Below are 21,208 nucleotides of genomic sequence, written 5' to 3'. Positions count from 1 at the left end.
GTTCTTCTCGGTAAGACCCTGGGACTACGCAGATCTACTGGACAGCTGCTGTTTGAAACCAGAGGTAGCCTTTTTGATTGGTTAATTGGTTTGGATCAAATGCTTCTGTTTTGCTATATGAATGTGGGTGCTGTCTTTCTAGAGGGAGAGTGCAGAGATGAAAAGAGATTCTGTAACTCACTTGTATTTATGCTCTTCAGCTGAAATAAAGTATAATGCTCTGTTACCTTGTTGAAATTACAACAGGCTAACATATGCTCAGCATCACACTTGTGTAAATCTACCTTCTTCACCCTGCCTGCTGTTGCCCAAGGAAGGCAAAGTTGCACAACAACGTACCCAGGGGCTCTAGGACAACTCTGGAAGGAACACAGCCCGAGAGACAAATTTTAACCTGTGAGAGGCAGTATCTAGGGAAACTCAGCACCATAAAGGCTTGGGTTCTCTTTTCTCGACTTTGAAAACAAAAATCTCTTTGTATCTATCAGTTTTTCTACCTACTAAAAACATCCCACTGATAAAAATGGATTTCTGCAAGTGCAAAGGAGAAAAAAAAAATAATGCCAGTTAAAAACACCAAAACCACAACGCAATTGCATTTGGAATCAGCGATCAGTGCTCAGCAGCCCTGCAGGTATGAGTTCATTAACACTGGACATCACGGTAGCCTAATTACACTCAGTGAGGAGTTAACATCTCCAGCTGCCCTGTCATGTGTTGAACAAACCCTATTTTGAACAATCTTTTTGTTAGGTCCTGTATGCTGCCACTTGAAGTGTAAATGAAAAGCAAAAGCTCTTTGCAGACCAAGTCCTTCGGAGGGTGCAGGATTTCATTCTGGAACATGCTTTTTGCTCACAATAGTCCAATATTATTCTTATTAGTACCATAAACACGCACACATGAAAATCCAAGATCATAAAATATTTTTTCTCTAAATTTCTTATGCTCTCTCTCTCTCTCTCTCTCTCTTTTTCACCTGAGAATGGCACCTACAGTTTCCTTTAAAAAGCAAAACCAAAACCAAAAATATAAATCTAATCTCACCAGCTGCTGGTATATCAGGTTCTTCAAGGGATTGTCTAAGATACAACACTGTCCTAACTTGAGATAGAGCAGGAAGAGAAAGGAAACCCAAAGAAAAACAAAAACAAAGACCAACAAAAAATAAAATAAAGCAAATTGGACTAGTTCAGCGCTGTAGTACAAATTTGGCACTTGCTCAAAGACTCAGTATGATGTGCAACTGATGAAGAGAAGTTCTCTCTTGAAAGGAAATAATTGCTTGCTGGGGTTAACAGAAACAGGCTCCCCACTTCCTTCCTTGCCAGCCACGCGCACACGCACACACACACACGCTTCAGACCCAAACGTGCCAGGGAGGAGAAGGAGGAGACAGAAGGGGAAAAAGGAATTTTATCTTTTTCTTCTTTCCTGTCAGGTGCATTACCAAAAAAATAAAAATAAAAAAGGAAAAGAAAAAAAAAAAAAGGAAAAAAAAAGAAAAATTATTTCTCTTTAAACTGTAGCACAAAACAACAAAACACATTCACAAGCCACTTGTTGGCACTGTGTACCTGAGTGAGAATTTCTAGAACATTGTAGAACAAACAGCCATAAAGTTTATTTGAAAAAAAAAATAATAATAATAAAAGGTCGACGGGTAAGACTTCAGTGCTCGGGTATAGCAGCTGAATTACTGGCATTATTTTACCCATAGCTTATATTATTCTGTTGTTGTTGTCGTTGTCTTTGTTTCCTTTCTTCTGAGCCTTTTTTCTTCTGATGCAGGCTGATGTCTATTAGTCAGCTGATGTCCCAACTAGTTAAGACTAACAGTTAAAGTAACAGTCAGTGTATGAGAAAGTTAATGTGCTTGGCCACTGGTAAGGATAAACCAGATGGGGCTTTATTTATTTTTTCTTTTCTCCTTGAAGTCCTGCGGGTCACATGGTATTTGGACCCTGATCAGTTGGCTTGCCCCGCAATGTGATTTTCACTGTCACTGCCATAGTCCACATCGGGGTCATCCTCTTCCTCATCATACTCATCGTAGATTTCTCCATTGACGTCATCGGTCTGCATCTCTTCCTTGATATGGGGCTCCTCACCTTTGATGCCGTAAGTGCTCTGGATGACAGGCATCCCGGGCTCGGGGCTGCTGGACACACTTGAGTGCTCTGAGGGCAGGTGTGGGGAAGGCATTCCTGCCATGGCGATGGCTCCTGGGTAAACGACACCTGCGGTGGCAATGGGAATCTGTGCTTGTTGCCTGCAATGGAGAAGAAGGAAGAGGACATTTGAGTACTGCAAGAAGCAGAGAGAGAGCAAGTATGACGGCATTTGGCAAACCCATTAGCATGCGCTCTTGAGCATTCAGAGGGAGCTTATGGATGGCCCACACATGACTACCCTGGTATCAATACTCCAGATTCACCAACTGATGCTCCTGATGTGAACAGTGAGCCCAAACCAACTTCACTGCTAAGGAAATTCAACCTTTGTGAACTTCTTCAGTTACACCTGAACCACACAGCTTCAGCTTATCAGCCTGTGACGCAAATTTCTTTACTGAGCAGCCAGAAAGAAGCAAGCACCCTTTCAGTCATGGACTACCTCACAAAACCATGCATTTTGAAAATCTTCTTAAACAATCACAAGCAGTTGAAAGGATTAGAAATAAAAATTTGCTAACAGGATAAATGAAGCTAAGGCTGGACAGTCTGCAAAGCAAAGGGAAGTAACTTTGGAGGAGAAAGGAAAGGCCTCTCTGATGAGAGAAGTCTACTGCATGGTAACACCTGGACCTGGCCCTTGTTATAGAGAAGGGCAGTGGGCTTTCTGGGGCCCAAGTGGGTAACGGCCTCCCACTGGAAGGTGACAGTTACCAGAGTGAGTAAAACGGGTGAAAAACAGAAACTTTGAAGCAGGGTGGATAAAACTGGGAAAAGCCAGACTTAAAATGGAAGCATGCATTATTTAAAAATAAATAAAAAGCAAGCGAACAACATGAGCATTTGAGCAAATCCTCTATAAGATGCCTTTATATAGCATCTAAGCCTTGGAAACCTGTCTGCAGCAATGAAAGACGAATTATTCCAGGCCATAGAAATTCCCTTTGCATCAAGAACACTAGCTGTGTTATACCAGCGTTTGTTTCCCTGAGAAGCTTCAGGGTCCCAACAAGCCCAGAGGTTTAAAATTCATGCTCCTTTTGTTTCCTTGCTGCATGAAGTAATTCCATTGCAGTAATACTCTTCAGTACATGCTGCACATTGTAATGTCATCAGCGGTGTGTCCATCTGTACTGAAAAGCCTTGCCACAGGAGACAGGGCAGAGTCTCTTGAGATGAACATTCGTAATTAAGAATGAAACCTTTCCCTGTTCCCTTGCCTGGCTGTGCCCTGGCTGTACAGTAAGCCCCGCACAGTACAGTGATCCTGAAAGACTCTCCTCAGCCAAAGAGCTTTACATTTGTTTGGAATTGCTAGCTGTGTTTTCAGTTACTTCCTGCCTGCCATTCAAGCGAGGCCGCTGTCAGTATAATCGTTATTTCCTTGTTGCTGAAACAAGTTTAAGTTGTCTCAGCTGAAGACACAGCTCTTAAAGAAGGGAGCGGATCTAATTTGCATTTTATTCTTAATTCAATAGGAAGGCTTTGTTTTCTGGAGTCAGCATTTCTGTAACAAGATTCAGCACACTTAAATTGCTTTTAATATTTAACAATAGGAATACTTTGCACTTAAATGGTGCTTTTCAGAGTGCTTTCCAAATATTAAATAATTTAAGAACAGTATTTTTCCACTTCTACAGGATGTCCACTCTGGAGGATGAGGTGTGTTTACCACACCACCATTAAAGATGAGGTCATTAAGACACAAAAACATTAAGCACAAGAGTTGCAAAAAATGCTCAGTCCTTCCCATTGTGCTGTTTTCAGGCAGGTTTTCAGGATGTCCCAGCAGCTCGCACAGCGAGAGCTCTTAAAAAACCCCATCACTTACTTTAGGGTGCAATTAGGAGCTGGATTTGTGTTCAGAAGTTCAGCCCCAAATGACCTGTGCAGGGCGATGCTGCAGATGGGGAACCAAAAGCAGGAATGCAGCTGCAGTGCTGGGACTCCCAGAATAAAACACTGACCCCACTGCGGTCATTGGCCTCTTTGTCAGTAGCTCCTACAAAGATTTCACCCCAGATTCCGTGCACTAATTGCCTCAGTGTAAATTATCTCCAGAAACGTCTTGATTTCAATGTCAGCCTTGTTTGGAAAGCTGAATAATATGCAGAGCGTTACAAGGTTAATTTTTTTCCCATGATGAAGCATGCATGCTAACCAGATAAGCAGTATTTTGGGGGCTCTGTTGCTACCTATTCTTTTCCAGAAAGCACCCCTCCTCTTTTTTTAATCTCTTGATGCCAAATGTTGGCTGACTTCCCTGTGTTTGTTTCAGTGCTTACCATTGGGATCACTGGACCTGCCAGCACCACAGGGTTAAGCAGCTCAAATTTCTCTGCTGAGCAGCTTATTATAACAATGCACACTGTAGCTGTTTAAAACACAGTCTGATGACACTTAACAGTTGCTGGACAGATTTTCTCTCCTTTATTGCTACTTCTAGTCATTAACTAGGGAGATATGCAACTTGGTGCAGTTAATATGATTCCGAATTCAGCCTGAGATGAAACAGAAGGTAAATTCCATTATTTCTGAGGCTTGTTTTTGTTGCTGTTTTTCCATCTTTTTAACTTCTTATTTTATTTTATTTTATTTTATTTTTTTTTATTTTTACCAGTGTTTGTATTTTAATTTTCTGGAGTGATTAAAGGAATATTACTGAATAATTCTGATTGTTTAGATCTGCTTTATGCAAAACTAAGGAGCATCTGCAGAAGGAAAAGACGTGAGTTTTGCAGACGGATTTCAGCCTGATCATATCAAGCCAATCAAGCTGATCTATTAAGTGTTTATCAGAACCAGTCTTCTTGAAATTTATACCCTACATAAAGCGTTTTGCTTACTGAATTGGAAGACATCCACTCCCTAGTACGACAAGTGCCATCAGGATGAACAATGGATGCAACTTCATGTCTGATATGAATTAAGTGAGCCAAGTCCGTATTCCAGCTGAAGTTCAATATGCTCAGCAGTCCTTTTACAGACCACTTGCCATAGATCATACTGAACACAAACTTGTATTTTTGGCTTTTGGATCAATAGGCACTACCACAGATTCAGATACACCCTCTGAGGCCCCATAATAAAGTAATATTCACAAGACTTTATTAGAAAACTTACATTTCATTGGAAACTCTAAAGCTTTATTTATTTTTTTTCTTTCTTTCTTTTGCATGATCGGTGTGGAAATGAGACAGCTGGCTGAAGCTGTAGGATGAACATACAGCAGAGCCAACAAAAAATCCCTAGCTGCCTAACTTCCTCCTGGAACACACTGTTTGAAAGTATAAGCTTCACATTCCGCTAGCAATATATAATCTTCTTGCCAATAAAATGTATCGTTTACCACAGTGAATTAAGAATTCTCCCTGAAAATGGTTTGTTTTTTTTTTTTACTTTTCTGAAATGAATGGTAGTTTTTAAAGGTCTCATACCCAACATTAAAATACTGCCGCATCTCCTGACGTCTGTTGCGCATGATAGCCTTGTACTCGCCAATGCGTAATTTTTTGCCATCTACAAGGCAGGTGCGCTTCGGCCTTGGCTTGTATTTGTAGTCTGGGTACTTCTCCAGGTGCTGTTTGCTGAGTCGGGCCTGTTCCTCATAGTATGGCTGCTTCTCTAGATTTGTCATAGCTTTCCAGCGAGATCCTGTCACAAAAGAAAAAGAACAAGAAATGAGGTTCTGCTCCCTCACAAGCACTGAAAGGCAGAGAAGCAACTAGGTCACTTGGAACAAGATACCGACGGTCATATTGCTTTGGGCTGGGAATCTGTCAGAGCTTCCAGACAAGGGTCAGGTCTTGTTTGCATTTCACTTGTAAACTTCTTGAGTATGGCCATGAGGCGGAGAGAGATGATACTGGAGGCTTTCACTATTTTATGGAAACTTTTATCCATTATTATGTGGGTTTTTTTTCAGGTGATCAATAATAGCATTATCCTGATAACGAGCAATCCATGACACTAAAAAACTGAGCAGTGTATGTTAGTGAACTGCAAGAAACCCCTTAGGTATGTCAAGTCTACTTTGCTGGGAGCTTCCTTTGGCCACAGTTTAGCTTACCCCTCCTGTTACAGGGGAGGCAGCATTCCCAGGTGCTGTGATTTGATTGCCATGCCTCGCTATGGCTGAATCTACTCTGGATACATGCATGTCTAACAGCTCAGTCTTTCATAACAAATAACATCTTTCTAGCTGCTACATTCATGAAAAGCAACATCTGATTTGATCATAAATAGTATGCTGCTGGGCACAAGAACCTGCAAAGACCCTGAAGCAATACCTTTAACAGCTATAAGCTATCCCATATGTCTCAGCAGGGTGTTAACTCCAAGACCAAGTCCTGGTGAGCACTGCCAGCTCTAACATAACAAAGAATTTAGTATGTCATAAAAGGAAGAGCACAGGGATATTGGAACACCTCTGCACAGAGCTGCACTATGGCTTGGTTGCTGGCAGCCCAGTTTCTGACATTCTGTCTATGCTAATGTGGATACTTGAGCCACGGAAATAATGAAGACTGCATAATTTTTTTTTTTTTCGAATACCTCCTGAAAATTACAAACTAATATTGCTTAAAAGATGTAGTATGGGAACAGAAAGTAAAATTTATTGAATTAGTTATCCTATTTTATTTTTCCATGGACTACAGAAGTGCTTCAGGGTAAGATACATTTCAAAGAACAGGAATGGTCCAAGCTGTGAAACATGTGGCACAGAAGGAAAATTTTACTGGAAAATAGACCACTTTTCCATTGGGGGAAAAAAAAAAAAAAGAAAGAAAGAAAGAAAAAGAAAGTTTGAATAGTTTCTCAATTTAATGGGTCCACAACGTCATATGTCATACTTGACTTCCTCTTGTTCTTCATTTCTCATGGTTATTCATACTGCACTTAGCTCATGCTATTAGTCAGGCCTGTCTTAGCTCACTGTGCCCCCAAGACTCTCAATATAGAGAGAACAGCTATCCCTTCCCAGAGAAGAATACAGTCTGGTTCCCTCTAGAAAGATCCCTTCAGGCCACTGACACACCATTTTCCCCATTATTCTTTGAATCTTTATTTCAAGGTGCCGTTTGAGCTTCTGGAGTAAAGGGCTGGCAGTCTGGCAGTGATCCAAGCTGGCTGGCATCACACCTGTGACAATTGGTTGGAAATTATGGCGTCTTTGTTTGGAGGAGGAGCTGTGGATAGCCCTTTCCTGGCAAACATTCAAGTGGAGTAAAAAACTGTCAGGCTTTTCACATATAAGGCACAGAGATTCCCCAGCTAGTTCTGGAATGAGAGACACTTCATTGTTTCAGCTGTTATTAGCTTATTATCTCTAAGGTCCCTTCCAACCCAAACCATTCTATCGTTCTATGGTTCCATCCTAATATGAGTGCAAGTAGATGTTTTCCAGGATTTAATCTGAAACTGCTACATGGCACTTGTATGCCATACAAATCCAGAAGCTCAGTGTGAACATCCCTGACACGGCACTTTGTTATGTGGGGCAGCCAACCTCTGCCTACAGAATTGCATCAGAAGCCTTGTCTCCTGCAGAGAAACTATCCCATGTTTTTTCTGGCCGAGGAAGTGACTAGAAAAAGTGACACCAACTTTCCACTTGTAGTGCCTCTTAGATTTTGGACTAAACGATACCGTGATAAACACATGGAGACTGCCAAAACACTCGAAACCTATTTATGCTGGTTTAGCGCACAAGATATAAGTATAGATAGGATTGAATGATGTCAAAAATTAACGGCAAAGCTGACATAGTTCTTACAGGAAGATGCCTACTTTCAAAGTCTGCCTCTTGGACATCTGCAAACTGGCTTCTTAGCATATTTAGAAAGTAACGAATTTTAGTAAAGCCCTCTAACCACAGACATGCCGCAGTCCTGGTGCCTTAAAAAAACAACTCCAGCCCCAGTTCCTGCCGATTAAACAGTTTTTATTTATGAATAACAAAGCTAAAAACCTCACAGATCTTAAACAAATCTTGATGTTTACTTCACATACTGTGAGGGGACCTGCAGCTCAGGGGCTGATTAATAGTCAGGTATATTCTGAGACTGACATAGAGAAAGATAGAAATTAAAATCAGTAGTTGCAAAATTGTCATGATGTTTTTTTTTCCCTATACCAGCATAATTCCTGTTTAACCGCACTATCTCGCTGCAATCCTACAGTCAGACCTGAGCAGACAGATTCCTATCCCTCACGTGAAAAGTTCTGTAAATAGTGGGTGCAGTAAGGCAAACACATAAGTCTTTGCAGGATCGGGGCCATAAAAATTGAAATTTTGATGCATAATATTTGTACACGCAGTTACACATACAATATTTATACATAAATGTCACTCATTATGTTTTTCCTTCCTAATTTTTAATAGCTGCCTTCTGCAGTGATATCAAAACTTACTCTGATTTTATTGTTTTTTACAAAATACATTTAATATCATTTACTAGAATGTTTTGATGTGTCATAAATAATTAAACAAACAGCAATGTCAAAATAAAAGCTGATAATGGGCACATTATCTGATGCTGAACCCTAGGTTTTTACTTTCAAGCATTTTCACTTGTTTTCTTACTAATTATGCAAAATTCAAGCAGCTCTCTAACTGGTCTTAATAAAACTTCTGAAATTCTGAAGAATCTACTACTCTGAGCCTTGCATTTGTAAGCTAAGGTATGAATAAGGATCATCAGTCAGCGCGCTAAGCTGGCTGATAGTACTTTGTGTTTGGACAAAATATATCTGCAATACATTTATCTGCAGTTTTTTATATGTCAATAAACACACACATGCAGGCACAGGAACCTATGCCAAGTGCCAGCCCAAGCCCAGATAAGGTGTAATTGAAGAATCTTGAAAAATGTTTCTTTTTAAGGGAAGATTTACACTCGTTGGTGAGCTTTCTGCTCACCATCTGTGTTGGAAAGCTCCGAGTGGGTCAAGTATGCAAGGCTTTTCTCTCTGAGTACAAAAACATGAGCCCGTCCCCTCCCTACACACATGCATAATGACGGGTAGGATTCTCACACAGCCCTCCCCGATCTGGTGCCTGAAGTGTTTAGAAAATAAACGATAAAATCACTAGACTTTGCAGCACCAGCACAAGCTAGGGCAGTTCAGAATCGTGCCCACGTGAGGCATTTCTGGTGACAGTGAGAACAGCCAGCCAGCTGAGCAGGGATTGGCAGTACAGACAGACAGACACCCATCACTGCACACGTGCCTCTGCTTATGTGGGGCTCATAGCTCTGCCGACTGCCAATTTCAAGCCAAGTTTCTCCAGCGAGAATTTTCAGCTGCTTGTAACGTTGCCTAACTTTTAGTCTATGGGACTGACATCTTTCAATCTGGGTATCTGCAGCAGGCTGATCTTACATTTAAAAAATACAGGTATACACGCAAGCACATACACAGTGCATACATATGTATTATAGGTATGCATATATGTCTGCATTCACACACATGCACATCCATGAAAACATTTCTGAAGGTACCGATTTTCTTCTAATTGCCTTATGTAAATTTCTCAGAGAAATTAATTAAAATATTTACAAAAATATCTAAACAATGCATTATTAAATTGATAGGGTCCAGAAAACCCGTTTTAGCACTTCCTTTAAACAATTTACTAAAAAAAAAAATAAATTACCCACACGTTTAAGTTGCAATGAACAGATGGATGACAAACGTATGCACAGATGAATTTAGTGACAAATCCATGTACCTAATTTTTATGCTCAAAACATAATAGCACAGTGTCAAATATAATCCCCAGAGAATGCGAGTGCTGGGAAGGGCTTCTCCTCCCATTTTACTATAAAAATGACCCTCAATGGCTGACAACCCATCTAAGCCATTCCTGGTGACAGCAAGCTCACTGACCTCAGCAGCAACAGCACTGCTTAAAAAACAGTAAGGAAAAATGGCAGAGTTCTAATAAAGAGCCCCTAATAGTTGCCTGAACTGTGAGTTTCTGGCTGCTCACCCTATGCTAGTTAACAGAGAGCTCCCTGCTGACTTCAAAAGATTGGCCTTTTGCAATTGAGGGAAGACCTCTGCAACATTCCTGCCAGGGAAGAAGACATTGGGCATCCCTCTTTATTGCAGAGGAGGAAAAAAAAAGTATATCAAACACGATGCTGGAAGGAAATAGAAACATCATCTCTTCCTACTTTAAACCTTGCTTTTTCCCATATCTGACAGCGAAACAGTAAAGAGTTTGGAGTCAGCTATACTGTCTGTCACCTCAACAGGATCTGTAATGAATTTGCACATTTTACTCCAACTACTGTATATCTAATCAGAAAAAGATGTCCCCATATCTCCCTGATCTAGCGCCAAATAGTAAAAGGTGATTCCTTATGTTAACAATTTCAGCAGAATGGCTTATTAAAACCAGATTTTAGGGTATTATAAAATGCTTAGAAGCCCTTTAAAATGTCAACCAGGATCCCCAGAGACTGCGTAAAATGTCAGCCCAGCTCAAACGCCTGTTTTAAGCAGAATGAATTAGCAGCGTGCTGTCGGAGGTTGTTATCCAAAACAATCAGTTAAGAGGGAAAACATCAAGCTCTCTTTGTACTTTCTATATGAAAAGGGCCATTCAAAATGATCTTGTAGATTTCTGAAGCTGATTATTTTAAAACAGGTTTAACCAGGCCCTCTCTCAATTTAGAAACAGCCCAAAACCATTACTGCCCTGTTCTCAGCCTAATCACATCATACACCTGTAACCAGTATAATCCCTTTTAACCAGTATATGGCTATTTTAACATCAACATAAACAATTTACCCTTCTAATCCTGCTCCCACAACTAATCTAATCATCATGTACCACCCTTTTAATCATGGGTTAATTTCATCACATCTGCCATCCACAGCCAATGCATTCTGCCTCTCCAAGCAATTTTATCTAATTTCCACTTGCATTCTGCAAACTTCTCATAACACCACCCTAATCAAGCCGAACATGAAATCTTTGACCAGACTAAACTCAGCATATTTACCAGCCCTGCACCTGGTTAATGGTGCTATTATCATCACGTTAAATGTCTCATGTTGTCTGCAAAACCAGACAGACATGTAGCCCAGCTAATCAAGGACTCTGGTTAAGCTTTTACCCAGTGGCAGGATGCATGCTTACATTCTGTAACATAGTCTATATCAGTAAAAATGCATCATCTCTGAGTTGGTCACAGATATATATTTATTTATTTCTGCAGAAGAGTAATTCATTGGCCTCAAAAATCCCCCATTACTCATTTTCAGTATCATTCGGTGTCTCACACAAGAATTACTTAAGACAGAATGTAGTCCTGGGAATTTGAGTAAGAACAGAAAAATTTGAAGACTATGGCATAAAATTTGTTAGGTGATACTCATGACAAATATTGCTTGGGATGTGAAGACTAGAGGATATGGGAATTAATTCTGAAATTTTTTTTTAGATTTCAGGATTCTTCTCAGAATATTTAGAAAAAAAAAAGCAGCTTGTGATAGAGACAGTGTGCTGAGATAAAAAATAGTGTAACAGGAACATAGTAAGAATAATTTATAACTGTTAGTGTATAAAATAAAAAGGATGTATTTTAGGATCTCTTCCCTATGATCACTGCTTTGAACAGACAATGCTAAGGCACAAATCAAATACTGTGGTGTGCTTCTAGTTAGATGAAATGCATGGGCAAATACATGATAGCAGTCATTCTGTGCTTGATCAACAGTTTAATAAAATGAATCCATTAGTTCATGTCTTCACACCAAAATCAACACCACAACCTGAGTAATTACAAAGATACAGGAGCACTTCAGGTTATGGTCAACATATTACACTGGGCAGCATGGTGGCAACTTGTATAGCTGCTGTTCTTGATGCAGTAGCCAGCAAGCTAAACAGACAACCTAAGGATAGTTATTCACAGTTGTATCAGGTGCCCCGCTTTATTCCATCACAAGTGCTGAGTTTTGTGACAAGAAAAATAAATGACACCAAACTTACCTAGTATCTTGCTAATGTTGGAGTTGTGCATGTCAGGGAAAGCTTGAAGGATCTTCCTCCGTTCATCTTTAGCCCACACCATGAATGCATTCATTGGGCGCTTGATATGGGGCTCATTACTGCCACGCCCTCTGGATTCCCGATAAATTCTTGATTCTGAAACTCCTGCACTTCCTAAAAAGAGAAAGAAAATCACTCCCAACTTGTGTTTAATTATACAGCTGCTTCTGGCTTGAGTAGCCTAAGAGAAGTGCTGTGCATTAAATGAGTCAATGTTCTCAATGGGTTAGTGCTGTTTCTTTTATTTGAAGAAGTAGGAAATGCCATATATTGTCTAATGTCTAATTTTTAGTTTTTTCTGTTGACTCAGCATCACATAACACAGACTTGATGAAGTGTTCCATATTTTTCAAGATAAAGCATTCAACAGCTTTTTGAAAACATCTTTTACCACTTAATAACTTAAAATCAACACTTATCAGTGTAGATATATTTACTTTCTTCCTTTCTTATTTACAGAATGTGATGGTAATGGTGAGATATAAGGTAACATCAGGTGTTTCCTCCTAATCAAGCCTCTGGGTACCAAGTGGACATTTGAATATCTGTTTTAATGCCTATCTCTTCATAACAACACAAGCAATTGCAGAGAAAGAGAAGAACATTAAGCCTGCTTCATCAAACCCAGACAAGTTCCTACAGAGACAGAGTGTGTGCCCTGTGAAAATGACCAAGTCTGTAATTCATGGACTTCCTGTGTGATCTCATCCCACACCTACATGCTTCCTTAATTCATTTTCACCATCAGAAATACATTTTTGTTTCCTCCCTGAGATGTAGAGCATACAAAAGAGAAGTTCAAAAATCACCTCCAGACATAAAACACCACATGATGAATCATTTTTTCCTGCCACAGCCACATATCATTAACCCCTTCACCTCCCCACAGACATCCCAAACACTCAAGACTGTCCTCCAGATGACAAAGATAAATACATACAATACTAGAAATGAGGAGAAGCCATTTGTACTGACCATCAGAATCCCCACTCATGTTGAAATCCATCATTGCATGGCTAAACTTCCCGTCTTCACCCTGTTTTACTGCCAGTTGCTGAGTCAGGGTCTCCAGTGTCGTTTTGTCCTACATGGGGAAGATGTCAGGATTTGCATCAAGAAAATCATTAAATACTGTAAAGTTTGTGGGTAGTTTAAAGGGCTGATAGGGAATCTGTATAGCAATTAATTCACAACAGTTTACTGAGTCAGTCATTCAAAAATACATAACGCTGTTTTTTTTTGGAAGCAGTACAGTTGCAGACTCCATCAAGTCTTTTTTAAAACATGCTTATTACCTAGTGATGAGCTAATTCTGTAGTGTTGAAAAGATTGCTTTAGTTGAGCATAATAAAACTGGATGCACATCTGAAGAATACATCAATTCCCTGTGTCCCTGGGACTGCAAAGCTGGACTGGAAGTTCAGATGATACATGCTCTTGTGCAATATAATTATTGTTTTACTCTACTTCCCGCCTGAACTCAAAGCGCAGAGACATGGGCAACTTCGCCCTTTTTCTGTCTTAAAAGACAGTTTTTCGGGAAGCAGCCACAGGGGAAAAAAGGGAACACTTTAGATTGAACTTATTCAGGCCTTATGAAATGGTCGGGCTGGACTGATATGATACTTGGGCAGTGGTTTGTGTTCCTGTCTGGACTGTTTACCCAACCTTCCTAACAGCCCGTCCGTCACTCACATACTCAGAACTATCAGTGAACCCGGGATTGCAACAGGCTAGTGCATGCTGCCAATTAATCTGTCAGGTTGCAGTGGTGTCTACAGACATTGCCAGAACAAGATGCCAGGGCAATTAATTCCAATGTTCTCTTCAAAATACTTCCCTTTCTTCTGAATCGTTGGACTTTGCAAATAGAAAGGTGTTCCATTTTCCAATTGTTTTTGTTTTCCCCGTGCATATTACTCATAAACATTCTATCTTCCTGACAATCATATGTTTAAAAATAAATCTTTCAGGAAAGCAATACTAACATTTCAAAATGTTAGGCACTGTGCCTTTTGCAAAACGCAGAAAATGACATGATGCTGAATTATAATAAAGTGGCTCCAGTTGAAAAAAAAAGTCTTTTGAGCATCTCCCTGAAAGAAAGATTGCTGTTTTGTTGATCTGTTCCACAATCGAAGACTGTAAAAGATCAACAAACTAAGAAACTTTCAGATTTCACATGGCAACCAGAGACTTTACAACTGTTCTGTGTAGCCTAATAATGTCACTGGATTGTGTTATAGAAGAAAACAGAAAAGAGAACAATATGAATACAGAAATGCTTCCCTCAATGTGATGCCCCTGCATCTGCAATTCAAAGAACAGTTCAAATTCATGTAAGTCACTTCCCAAAGATTTTCTTGAGAGATTTAGAAATGAGGCTAATCTGCTCAACTGGGTAAATTCACACTTCAGGGAATATTAGGTTAAATTTCTCCCTCCTCACATTCACTTCCATTATGAATCACTTCTGTACCCTGTCTACAACCAGATGTATCATCACTGAAACAAAGCAAGATGGATTATCCTCCTGGGTTTTGCAGGAAAACCCCATGAGGCTGAGCCAGTCTACCACAAGCAAGGGGGGATTCTGCAACACTTCCTAGGCACAGCAGATCCCAAGAGCTTGGAGAAGCTTGAATAAGCACTTTAACTTTTCTGGTACTTAGCTTTACCAAACTCTTTGGTTTACTGGTTTTAACTTAGCTCTCATTTCCAAAACAGCCTGTGTGCAGATAAAATATCAGGAGTAAGTTGACTATCTCATCCAAATAGTTCTATGATGCACATCAACAGTTTTTCCTCAAAAAAAAACAAAACCAAAAGAAAACAAAACAAAACACAACAAACACAACCCTATTTACCATCAAACTCATAATGATAGAGTTTACAAATGTGTATGTTAGTTACCATTTAAAAATGCTGCCACCAGTCTCAGATGCAAAGGAACATTTCCTTTTGCTTGGTACACCAGTAGAGCTATTCCGCTGCAGATTTTTCTTGAATCATGTATAAACCTCTTAGAGAAACAGAGCTGAGAGCGCAAAGGGCACAGGCTTAACAGCTCTTTCTTTATGCAGTAAGCGCAGTTGTTGAAGTTGGAGGCAGTCACATTCAGAACCACACTCTCCCTACATGATCTGATTGAGTCTTAAGGTCAGCGAATACTCCAGCATGCTGTCTGCAAGGTACACACTGGGTACAGCTCGTTTATCAGAGTTTGACTTAACAAGCCTACAGATGCTCCACTGCTATCCATCTTGTACAAAGTTTGCATTTTGAGGTACAGCCACATCCAATGAAGTGTGTGAGGGAGGGCATGATGGAAGAGGGGAAGGGCAGGGATGCCAGATGGTGCTACTGCACTACTGGGCTGCAGCACTTGGAGGTGCTCTTCAGGCATCTGGAACAGAGGAGCATGGAGCTCACCTTCTCAGCATGGTTCCCATTTTCTCCTTGCTCCTTAAATATATAGTATGATAACATATTCAATCCCTAACTATAAGCTTGCAGTTAAAAAGAACTTTAGCATGATGTTGCTCTTGAAATGGAAGATGCCAAGACAGCTAGCTGCACTCTTCTGCATTAATGTTTGAAAAGGTTGAAGTATAAGGAAAAAAAAATAAAACAGGCAAAGATAAATATAAGGCCTGCTCTTTACTAAATCTCTGCAACAACATTAGGAGAACAGCAAGACAGCAGAGATGCTCTGTCAGGACACAAAAGCCCAGCCAATGTGAGCACTTCCTGGCCCATGTTCCTTCTACAGAATACGCTGCACCTGATTTTGCCCAATCCCAACATATGAAAGCACTTTTAAAATTACAGAACAGCTGAAAGGGGCCAGGTGACATTCCCATGTTATTTTATTTCCAAGTGATCAGTCCATAGGTTACTACTTTCAGTTTGGTAGAAGCATCCCACCAGTTTTCCTACAGAGCCTATCAGTTCATGGAAGCTCCAAAGAAAACAGAAATCCAAAGATCCCGAATAAAATGGCAACTCATTGGCAATTATAGCACAGACTCATCTCAGAGAACATAATGGGGATTTTCAAATTCATACTGAAAGAGGACTTATCTATCATCACTACCTTAAACTGATATTATATTACATATCCTTAGAACTGCCACCACTCTGCTATGCTGGGATTAGCTGTGTGAACAGTAACGAGGCTGTGGTATCGTCCAGTGATAACAGGTGGAATGCATGCATGTTGGTTTCAGCAGCACATGTTAATAAAACAGTTTTGATAAAGCACTGTACTGGAGCCTGCCTTATCGTTGTATCAAGCCCCACAAATGTTTACTCTGCCATGCATAGGATGTAATGGGGAAGCGAGTTCAGCTACATGCTTTTTCGGTCTACATGCTTTCAAGTTTTAAAAGCTGCAGGGAAATAACCAATGATAATCTCTACTCTTCAGGTTTGTCCCCCACTCCAGAGGTACTGATTGCAATTCATCCCATTATTATTGCATGAGTGGCATCAAATGCAGCCTTAGACACAATCATGCTGGGAAGAAAAGGCAAGGCTGGTCCAGACCCAGGGAAGTGCTAAAATACTTCCTTGTGAGACCTACTAAAAATTACACTGTGTTAAGCAAGGGAAACAAACAGTAAGGAATGCTTCTGCTCTTGCAGGCGAAGAAACAAGGGGATGTCTTGTTTAAGATAAAATGTTTCTTTCTCTCCTAAATTTCTGAATTTTACATCAGGCCCCAGAAGACTTGACTAGATATCTTACGAACATCTTTTTTTCCTCTTTAACCTCAGCGAAGAACTCAGGCAGATGTTGAGACAAACTATCCTAATTTCTGCTGGGACTGTAGGAGGGAGTCTGTAGAGGCAGCAAGAGTCTTGTTGTCTGGATCATCTAAAATTCTAACTGGCAAAACAGAGAAGATAATACTGCAGAGAGCAATCCCACAGTAGCCCAGTGGTTGAAGGCATAACCAGACAGGTTTCATCAATACCTACAATGTGATGAGAAGTTTCTAAAACTCCTGTAACCAAAGAAAGCAATCTGCTAGAGAAGGCTGATCTGTAGTACTGCTCCTAGAAATGTTTTAATTATGTTTAAAAAAATTAAAAACAAAACAAAACAAAACATATACACACATGGAATGTGTCATGTAGAAAAAAAATTATATGTATAAAAACTGACTAAGCACCACAAGTCAGAGTCAGTGTTGTGGTCAGCTGCAAAGGCTACTTGGCTTTCTGTCAGGGATAGCTGTTGTAGTTTAACAATGCATTGATCCAAAAATGACAAGAACTTGGTTGTATCCTCTTTCATAGAAGAAACATAAAACAAGAAGAGTCAAAACATATGTAGAACAGCTTGATAATCTTTGCCAGAACTCCTCCCGCTACTACACAAAAGTGAAGTAAAACACTGGAAGGACTGAGAAATGAAGACACTTTGACACATCTGTCTGATGCCCTCTGACCTCACCGCCTCTGTTTTGTGTTGGATCTGGGTTACAACCCAAAGGGTGCACCCGTGACCCTGCACACACCTCCACTCCTGAAGGACTCACAGTTCCTCCACACTGCTTTGAATGCTGGGCATATGGCAGTGGACCTTTCCTCCCCTCTTGGAGACATCCTTTTGGCTGGGGTATTTGGCAACCACTGACAGCCCTCTGAACTCAGTTAGAGTTGCACTTTGGCAAGAGCTGTTTTTCCGATTGCATAATTTAAGGTTAGCAGTTTTACTGAAGCAGTCCACTCTTTGGTCTTCTGCTCCCCTAGCCCTACCCCCATTTCCCCTGATATGAATATTTTCCCTTTAAGAAGTCTGATGCCTGCAGAGATTGAGCCTGTGTAGAACAGCAGAGGAGGAGTGCTCAGGCACATCTTTTCATACTCTTGTCTTTCTTTTTCCAAGTGAACTAAAGGGCCAGGCTAAAAAAATGTGGACTGCAAGAAGAAACTTGCTCATTAGTTCTTGCACCTAAGAATTAGAAACACACTGATGGGCAGAGTGTCTGGTATCTTTGTTCTCTTTGGTGCTGACAAGTAAAAAGGAACAGATGTCTGCCAAATACTGTCCTTTTTACTGTCCCATTTCCCCTGCCCCAAGTGCAGTTTGCCCAGATATTTAACATCCTGCTCTGAGGGAGTAATTCTAAACTCTAAAGGTGGTATTTTCAAATAGTCTGAGTTTTAACATGCTAGTTTTTATCTCAGATTGTGAGCAGGCCTGGTAGCACCAATGAACATGCTTTGTGTTGCTGAGGCAGAATTCTTCTCTCAGCAAGCTCCAGTAAATACCAACCACTCAGACACAAACCTTGCACAAAATCGTAGAGAACTGAGCTGATAAGCTGCTAGATTATGATCAGGCAATGAAAGTTCACTTTCATTTACTATGGAAAAATATTTTTAAATATCAGACACACTGGTAGTGCCAGGTGTTATCCATTCAACACTATGGCATTTTTCTTAGCTCCCCTAGGAGAAGAGTCTTGTACTACAACAGACATGAATGAAAACTTTGTAGAACTAATCTTTCTGTGCAATTCCTCTGCTTCTTCCAATAGAAAACATCAGAATAGTCTGTGTTATAAAATCTTCATCCACTGTATTCCAGTATACGGAAAACTGGAGGAAGGTAGGCATTATGGGCGACAGAGAGTGGGAAGAACTTGCGAGGTGTGCCCAGAAGATGTGTACAAGATGAATTATTTGCAGTGCAGGCTCTACTCCTGCATATTAATGCCACACATCTTCAAAATGAATACCATGCACACTGCATATGTCCTACTTCAAGCCATGTTACAATCCGGGTCATGTTATACCTGTAGTCATCATAAAAGAAGTTCTGACTTTTCTGGAGGGATCTTCTACTTAGATAAAGGGTCCTCTGTGTTGCCTAAGTGTGCTGCATTCATCAGTGAATTTAGCCACATAATTTCACAAAGAAAAGCAGTGTTATTATCCCTTTTTACCAGATGAGAAACTAGAAGTCACATATTAAATGAATTTTCAAAAGTTCCACAGCAAGTCAGGTGGTTTTAGGATCTGCACTCCCAAATCTTATCTAAAACTTGTAACCTCAAGCTTCTCATTTCTTTGTGTGTGTGGAATTGTGATTCTTGCTGATGGCACATGTTACTAGTGAAAGCAAAAAATATGAGCAGTTACAGATACACCATTACAATAGACCTTGCTTAAGTAACGCTTGCAGGGCTGTAAAACTCATAAAAAGCACATGCATGAAATGATAAAATAGAGTGAGACTTTCAAATGTTGACTCAGTAATTGTTAAACCCCTTCTGGCTGCACAATTTTATAGTCTTCTACTGTACTAATGAAAAGGGAAGAAACAACAAAGAAGGGTTTTAGCCTTCCAATTATATAAACTCCGTGGACCACCAAAGAAGATGAAAGATTATTTATAATGTCATGGCAATTTATCACTTGGGAGATTTGTTGTTGTTGTTGTTGCATCAAAGTTGAGTATGAAGAAACAATGCATTCACCACCCCCTCAGCTCTTGCAGTCGTGCCTATCTGAAATCTCCCTTTCATGGAATAATCCACCCACAGAATCTAAAAGCAGCATTAGAAGACAGAAAATAAAATATCTTTCCTTATTTGTAGCTCCTCCTGATTTTGTGGTACTTGTTTCAGAATTATTACATTCAGTCTTAACTGGAGTTACAATATTTGGTACAGGAACAACATACTTGCTTTAGGGCACGTATTCAGATTGGTCCAATACTGCCTGAAAATCATTGTATGTAATTTGTAATATATATGAAGTACTACATGGACTCAATGGACAGGTGACCTATTAGGCATTATAGGTAAAAAAATCTGAGAGATTGAACAGGCCCAAGCACTTAATCACTCCCTTCTCAGGAACAGACACTGAACCACTGGGAGAATTTACTAAAATCTGTAATAGCCATTTTCTTTGTCATACCCTGTTGGATGTAGGTCTTTGCTTTCTAAGAGCTTCTTAGTCAGTACCTTTCAAACTCTGGAAGCAAGACAGAGTCCAATTAAACAAAAGGGGAAAAATTCTCAATAAATTGGCAGCCCCTAAGGGTCAGCTCCCTAAGCTATATGTTTTAAATTCTTTATTCTAGGAAGAATGACTTCCTTGGCAAAATACTGTATTTGACTTGGAAACAAATTTATGGAAAGTAGCAGTTTACAGGAAATTAGGACACTGAGGTCCTCCTTCACTTTGGTCATGAGCTCTGAGAGATAGTGTAAGCCAGGACTGCTAAATGAAAATGCAGGTAGGAATGATCAGTCTGTTTCTTTAAGGAAGAAAAGAAAGGAAAGCAAAAGCAAAGCAGAATGATGAGACACTGCCTCCTTCCTACAGAAGTTTTTACAGTGAAGGCATAGGCACTGACCTCAACCAAATCCAGCTGTAATCCGCTGATTGCAAATAGGTTAAGAGTTGTATGACCCAGTTTCTCATCTAGCCTGCTTTCTGGGCTTACATGCTCTGGTAAGTTTGTCTGCATTGTTCAGTTGTTCTGTACAAAACCGAGCAGGATAGCGATCATGATATATTCCTGCCATTGTGAAGAGTTTTGAGATCTCTGCATGAAATGCACCATCTCAGCTCCAATGAAAAATTGCACAGCAGGTCAGACAGAGCTGTTATAGCTAGCGTTGGAGGCAAGGAAGGGCTAACCGGGGAACAGAAGTAGTACAGCAAAAACAAAGCTAGTTGAAAATCACAATCCACGCAGGATATCCTTTGAAAGAGTGTCTGCACACATGTAAAGAGAAAGCAAGAACTCTACCTCCCTGCAACTGTAACAAACAACAGGTGGGTCAACAGTGCAGTAGCATTACAGACATGAATACCATTCTCATCCATTTTTCCCTAGAAGGTATTAAAATCATGAAGGCTACTGTACCTTTAGTTATATTCTTGTAGTCCTAATGAAAACACTGACACAGTACCTAGGTCATCCCCTAAGAAAGAAA

The 21,208-nt window shown here is 40.1% G+C and overlaps 1 protein-coding gene across 14 annotated transcripts in view; it reads right to left on the bottom strand.

The window, feature by feature from the left end:
* Window positions 1-1,599: 1,599 nt before the first annotated feature.
* The window catches only part of SOX5 (SRY-box transcription factor 5), a 628,709-nt gene continuing 609,100 nt past the window's right edge, over window positions 1,600-21,208 (bottom strand). For all 14 annotated transcript variants that reach the window (XM_015868603.2, XM_015868595.2, XM_015868586.2 and 11 more), the window contains 4 exons: window positions 13,219-13,327; window positions 12,184-12,357; window positions 5,612-5,828; window positions 1,600-2,272 (listed from right to left, as the gene is read on the bottom strand). In XM_015868603.2, coding sequence (XP_015724089.1) covers window positions 1,969-2,272; window positions 5,612-5,828; window positions 12,184-12,357; window positions 13,219-13,327 — 804 coding nt within the window. In that variant the 3' untranslated portion in view covers window positions 1,600-1,968. The remainder of the gene's footprint in view (window positions 2,273-5,611; window positions 5,829-12,183; window positions 12,358-13,218; window positions 13,328-21,208) is intronic.

Source organism: Coturnix japonica, chromosome 1 (assembly GCF_001577835.2).
Source record: "Coturnix japonica isolate 7356 chromosome 1, Coturnix japonica 2.1, whole genome shotgun sequence".
Lineage (NCBI taxonomy): Eukaryota > Metazoa > Chordata > Aves > Galliformes > Phasianidae > Coturnix > Coturnix japonica.
This window is presented reverse-complemented; position numbering and strand designations above follow the sequence as displayed.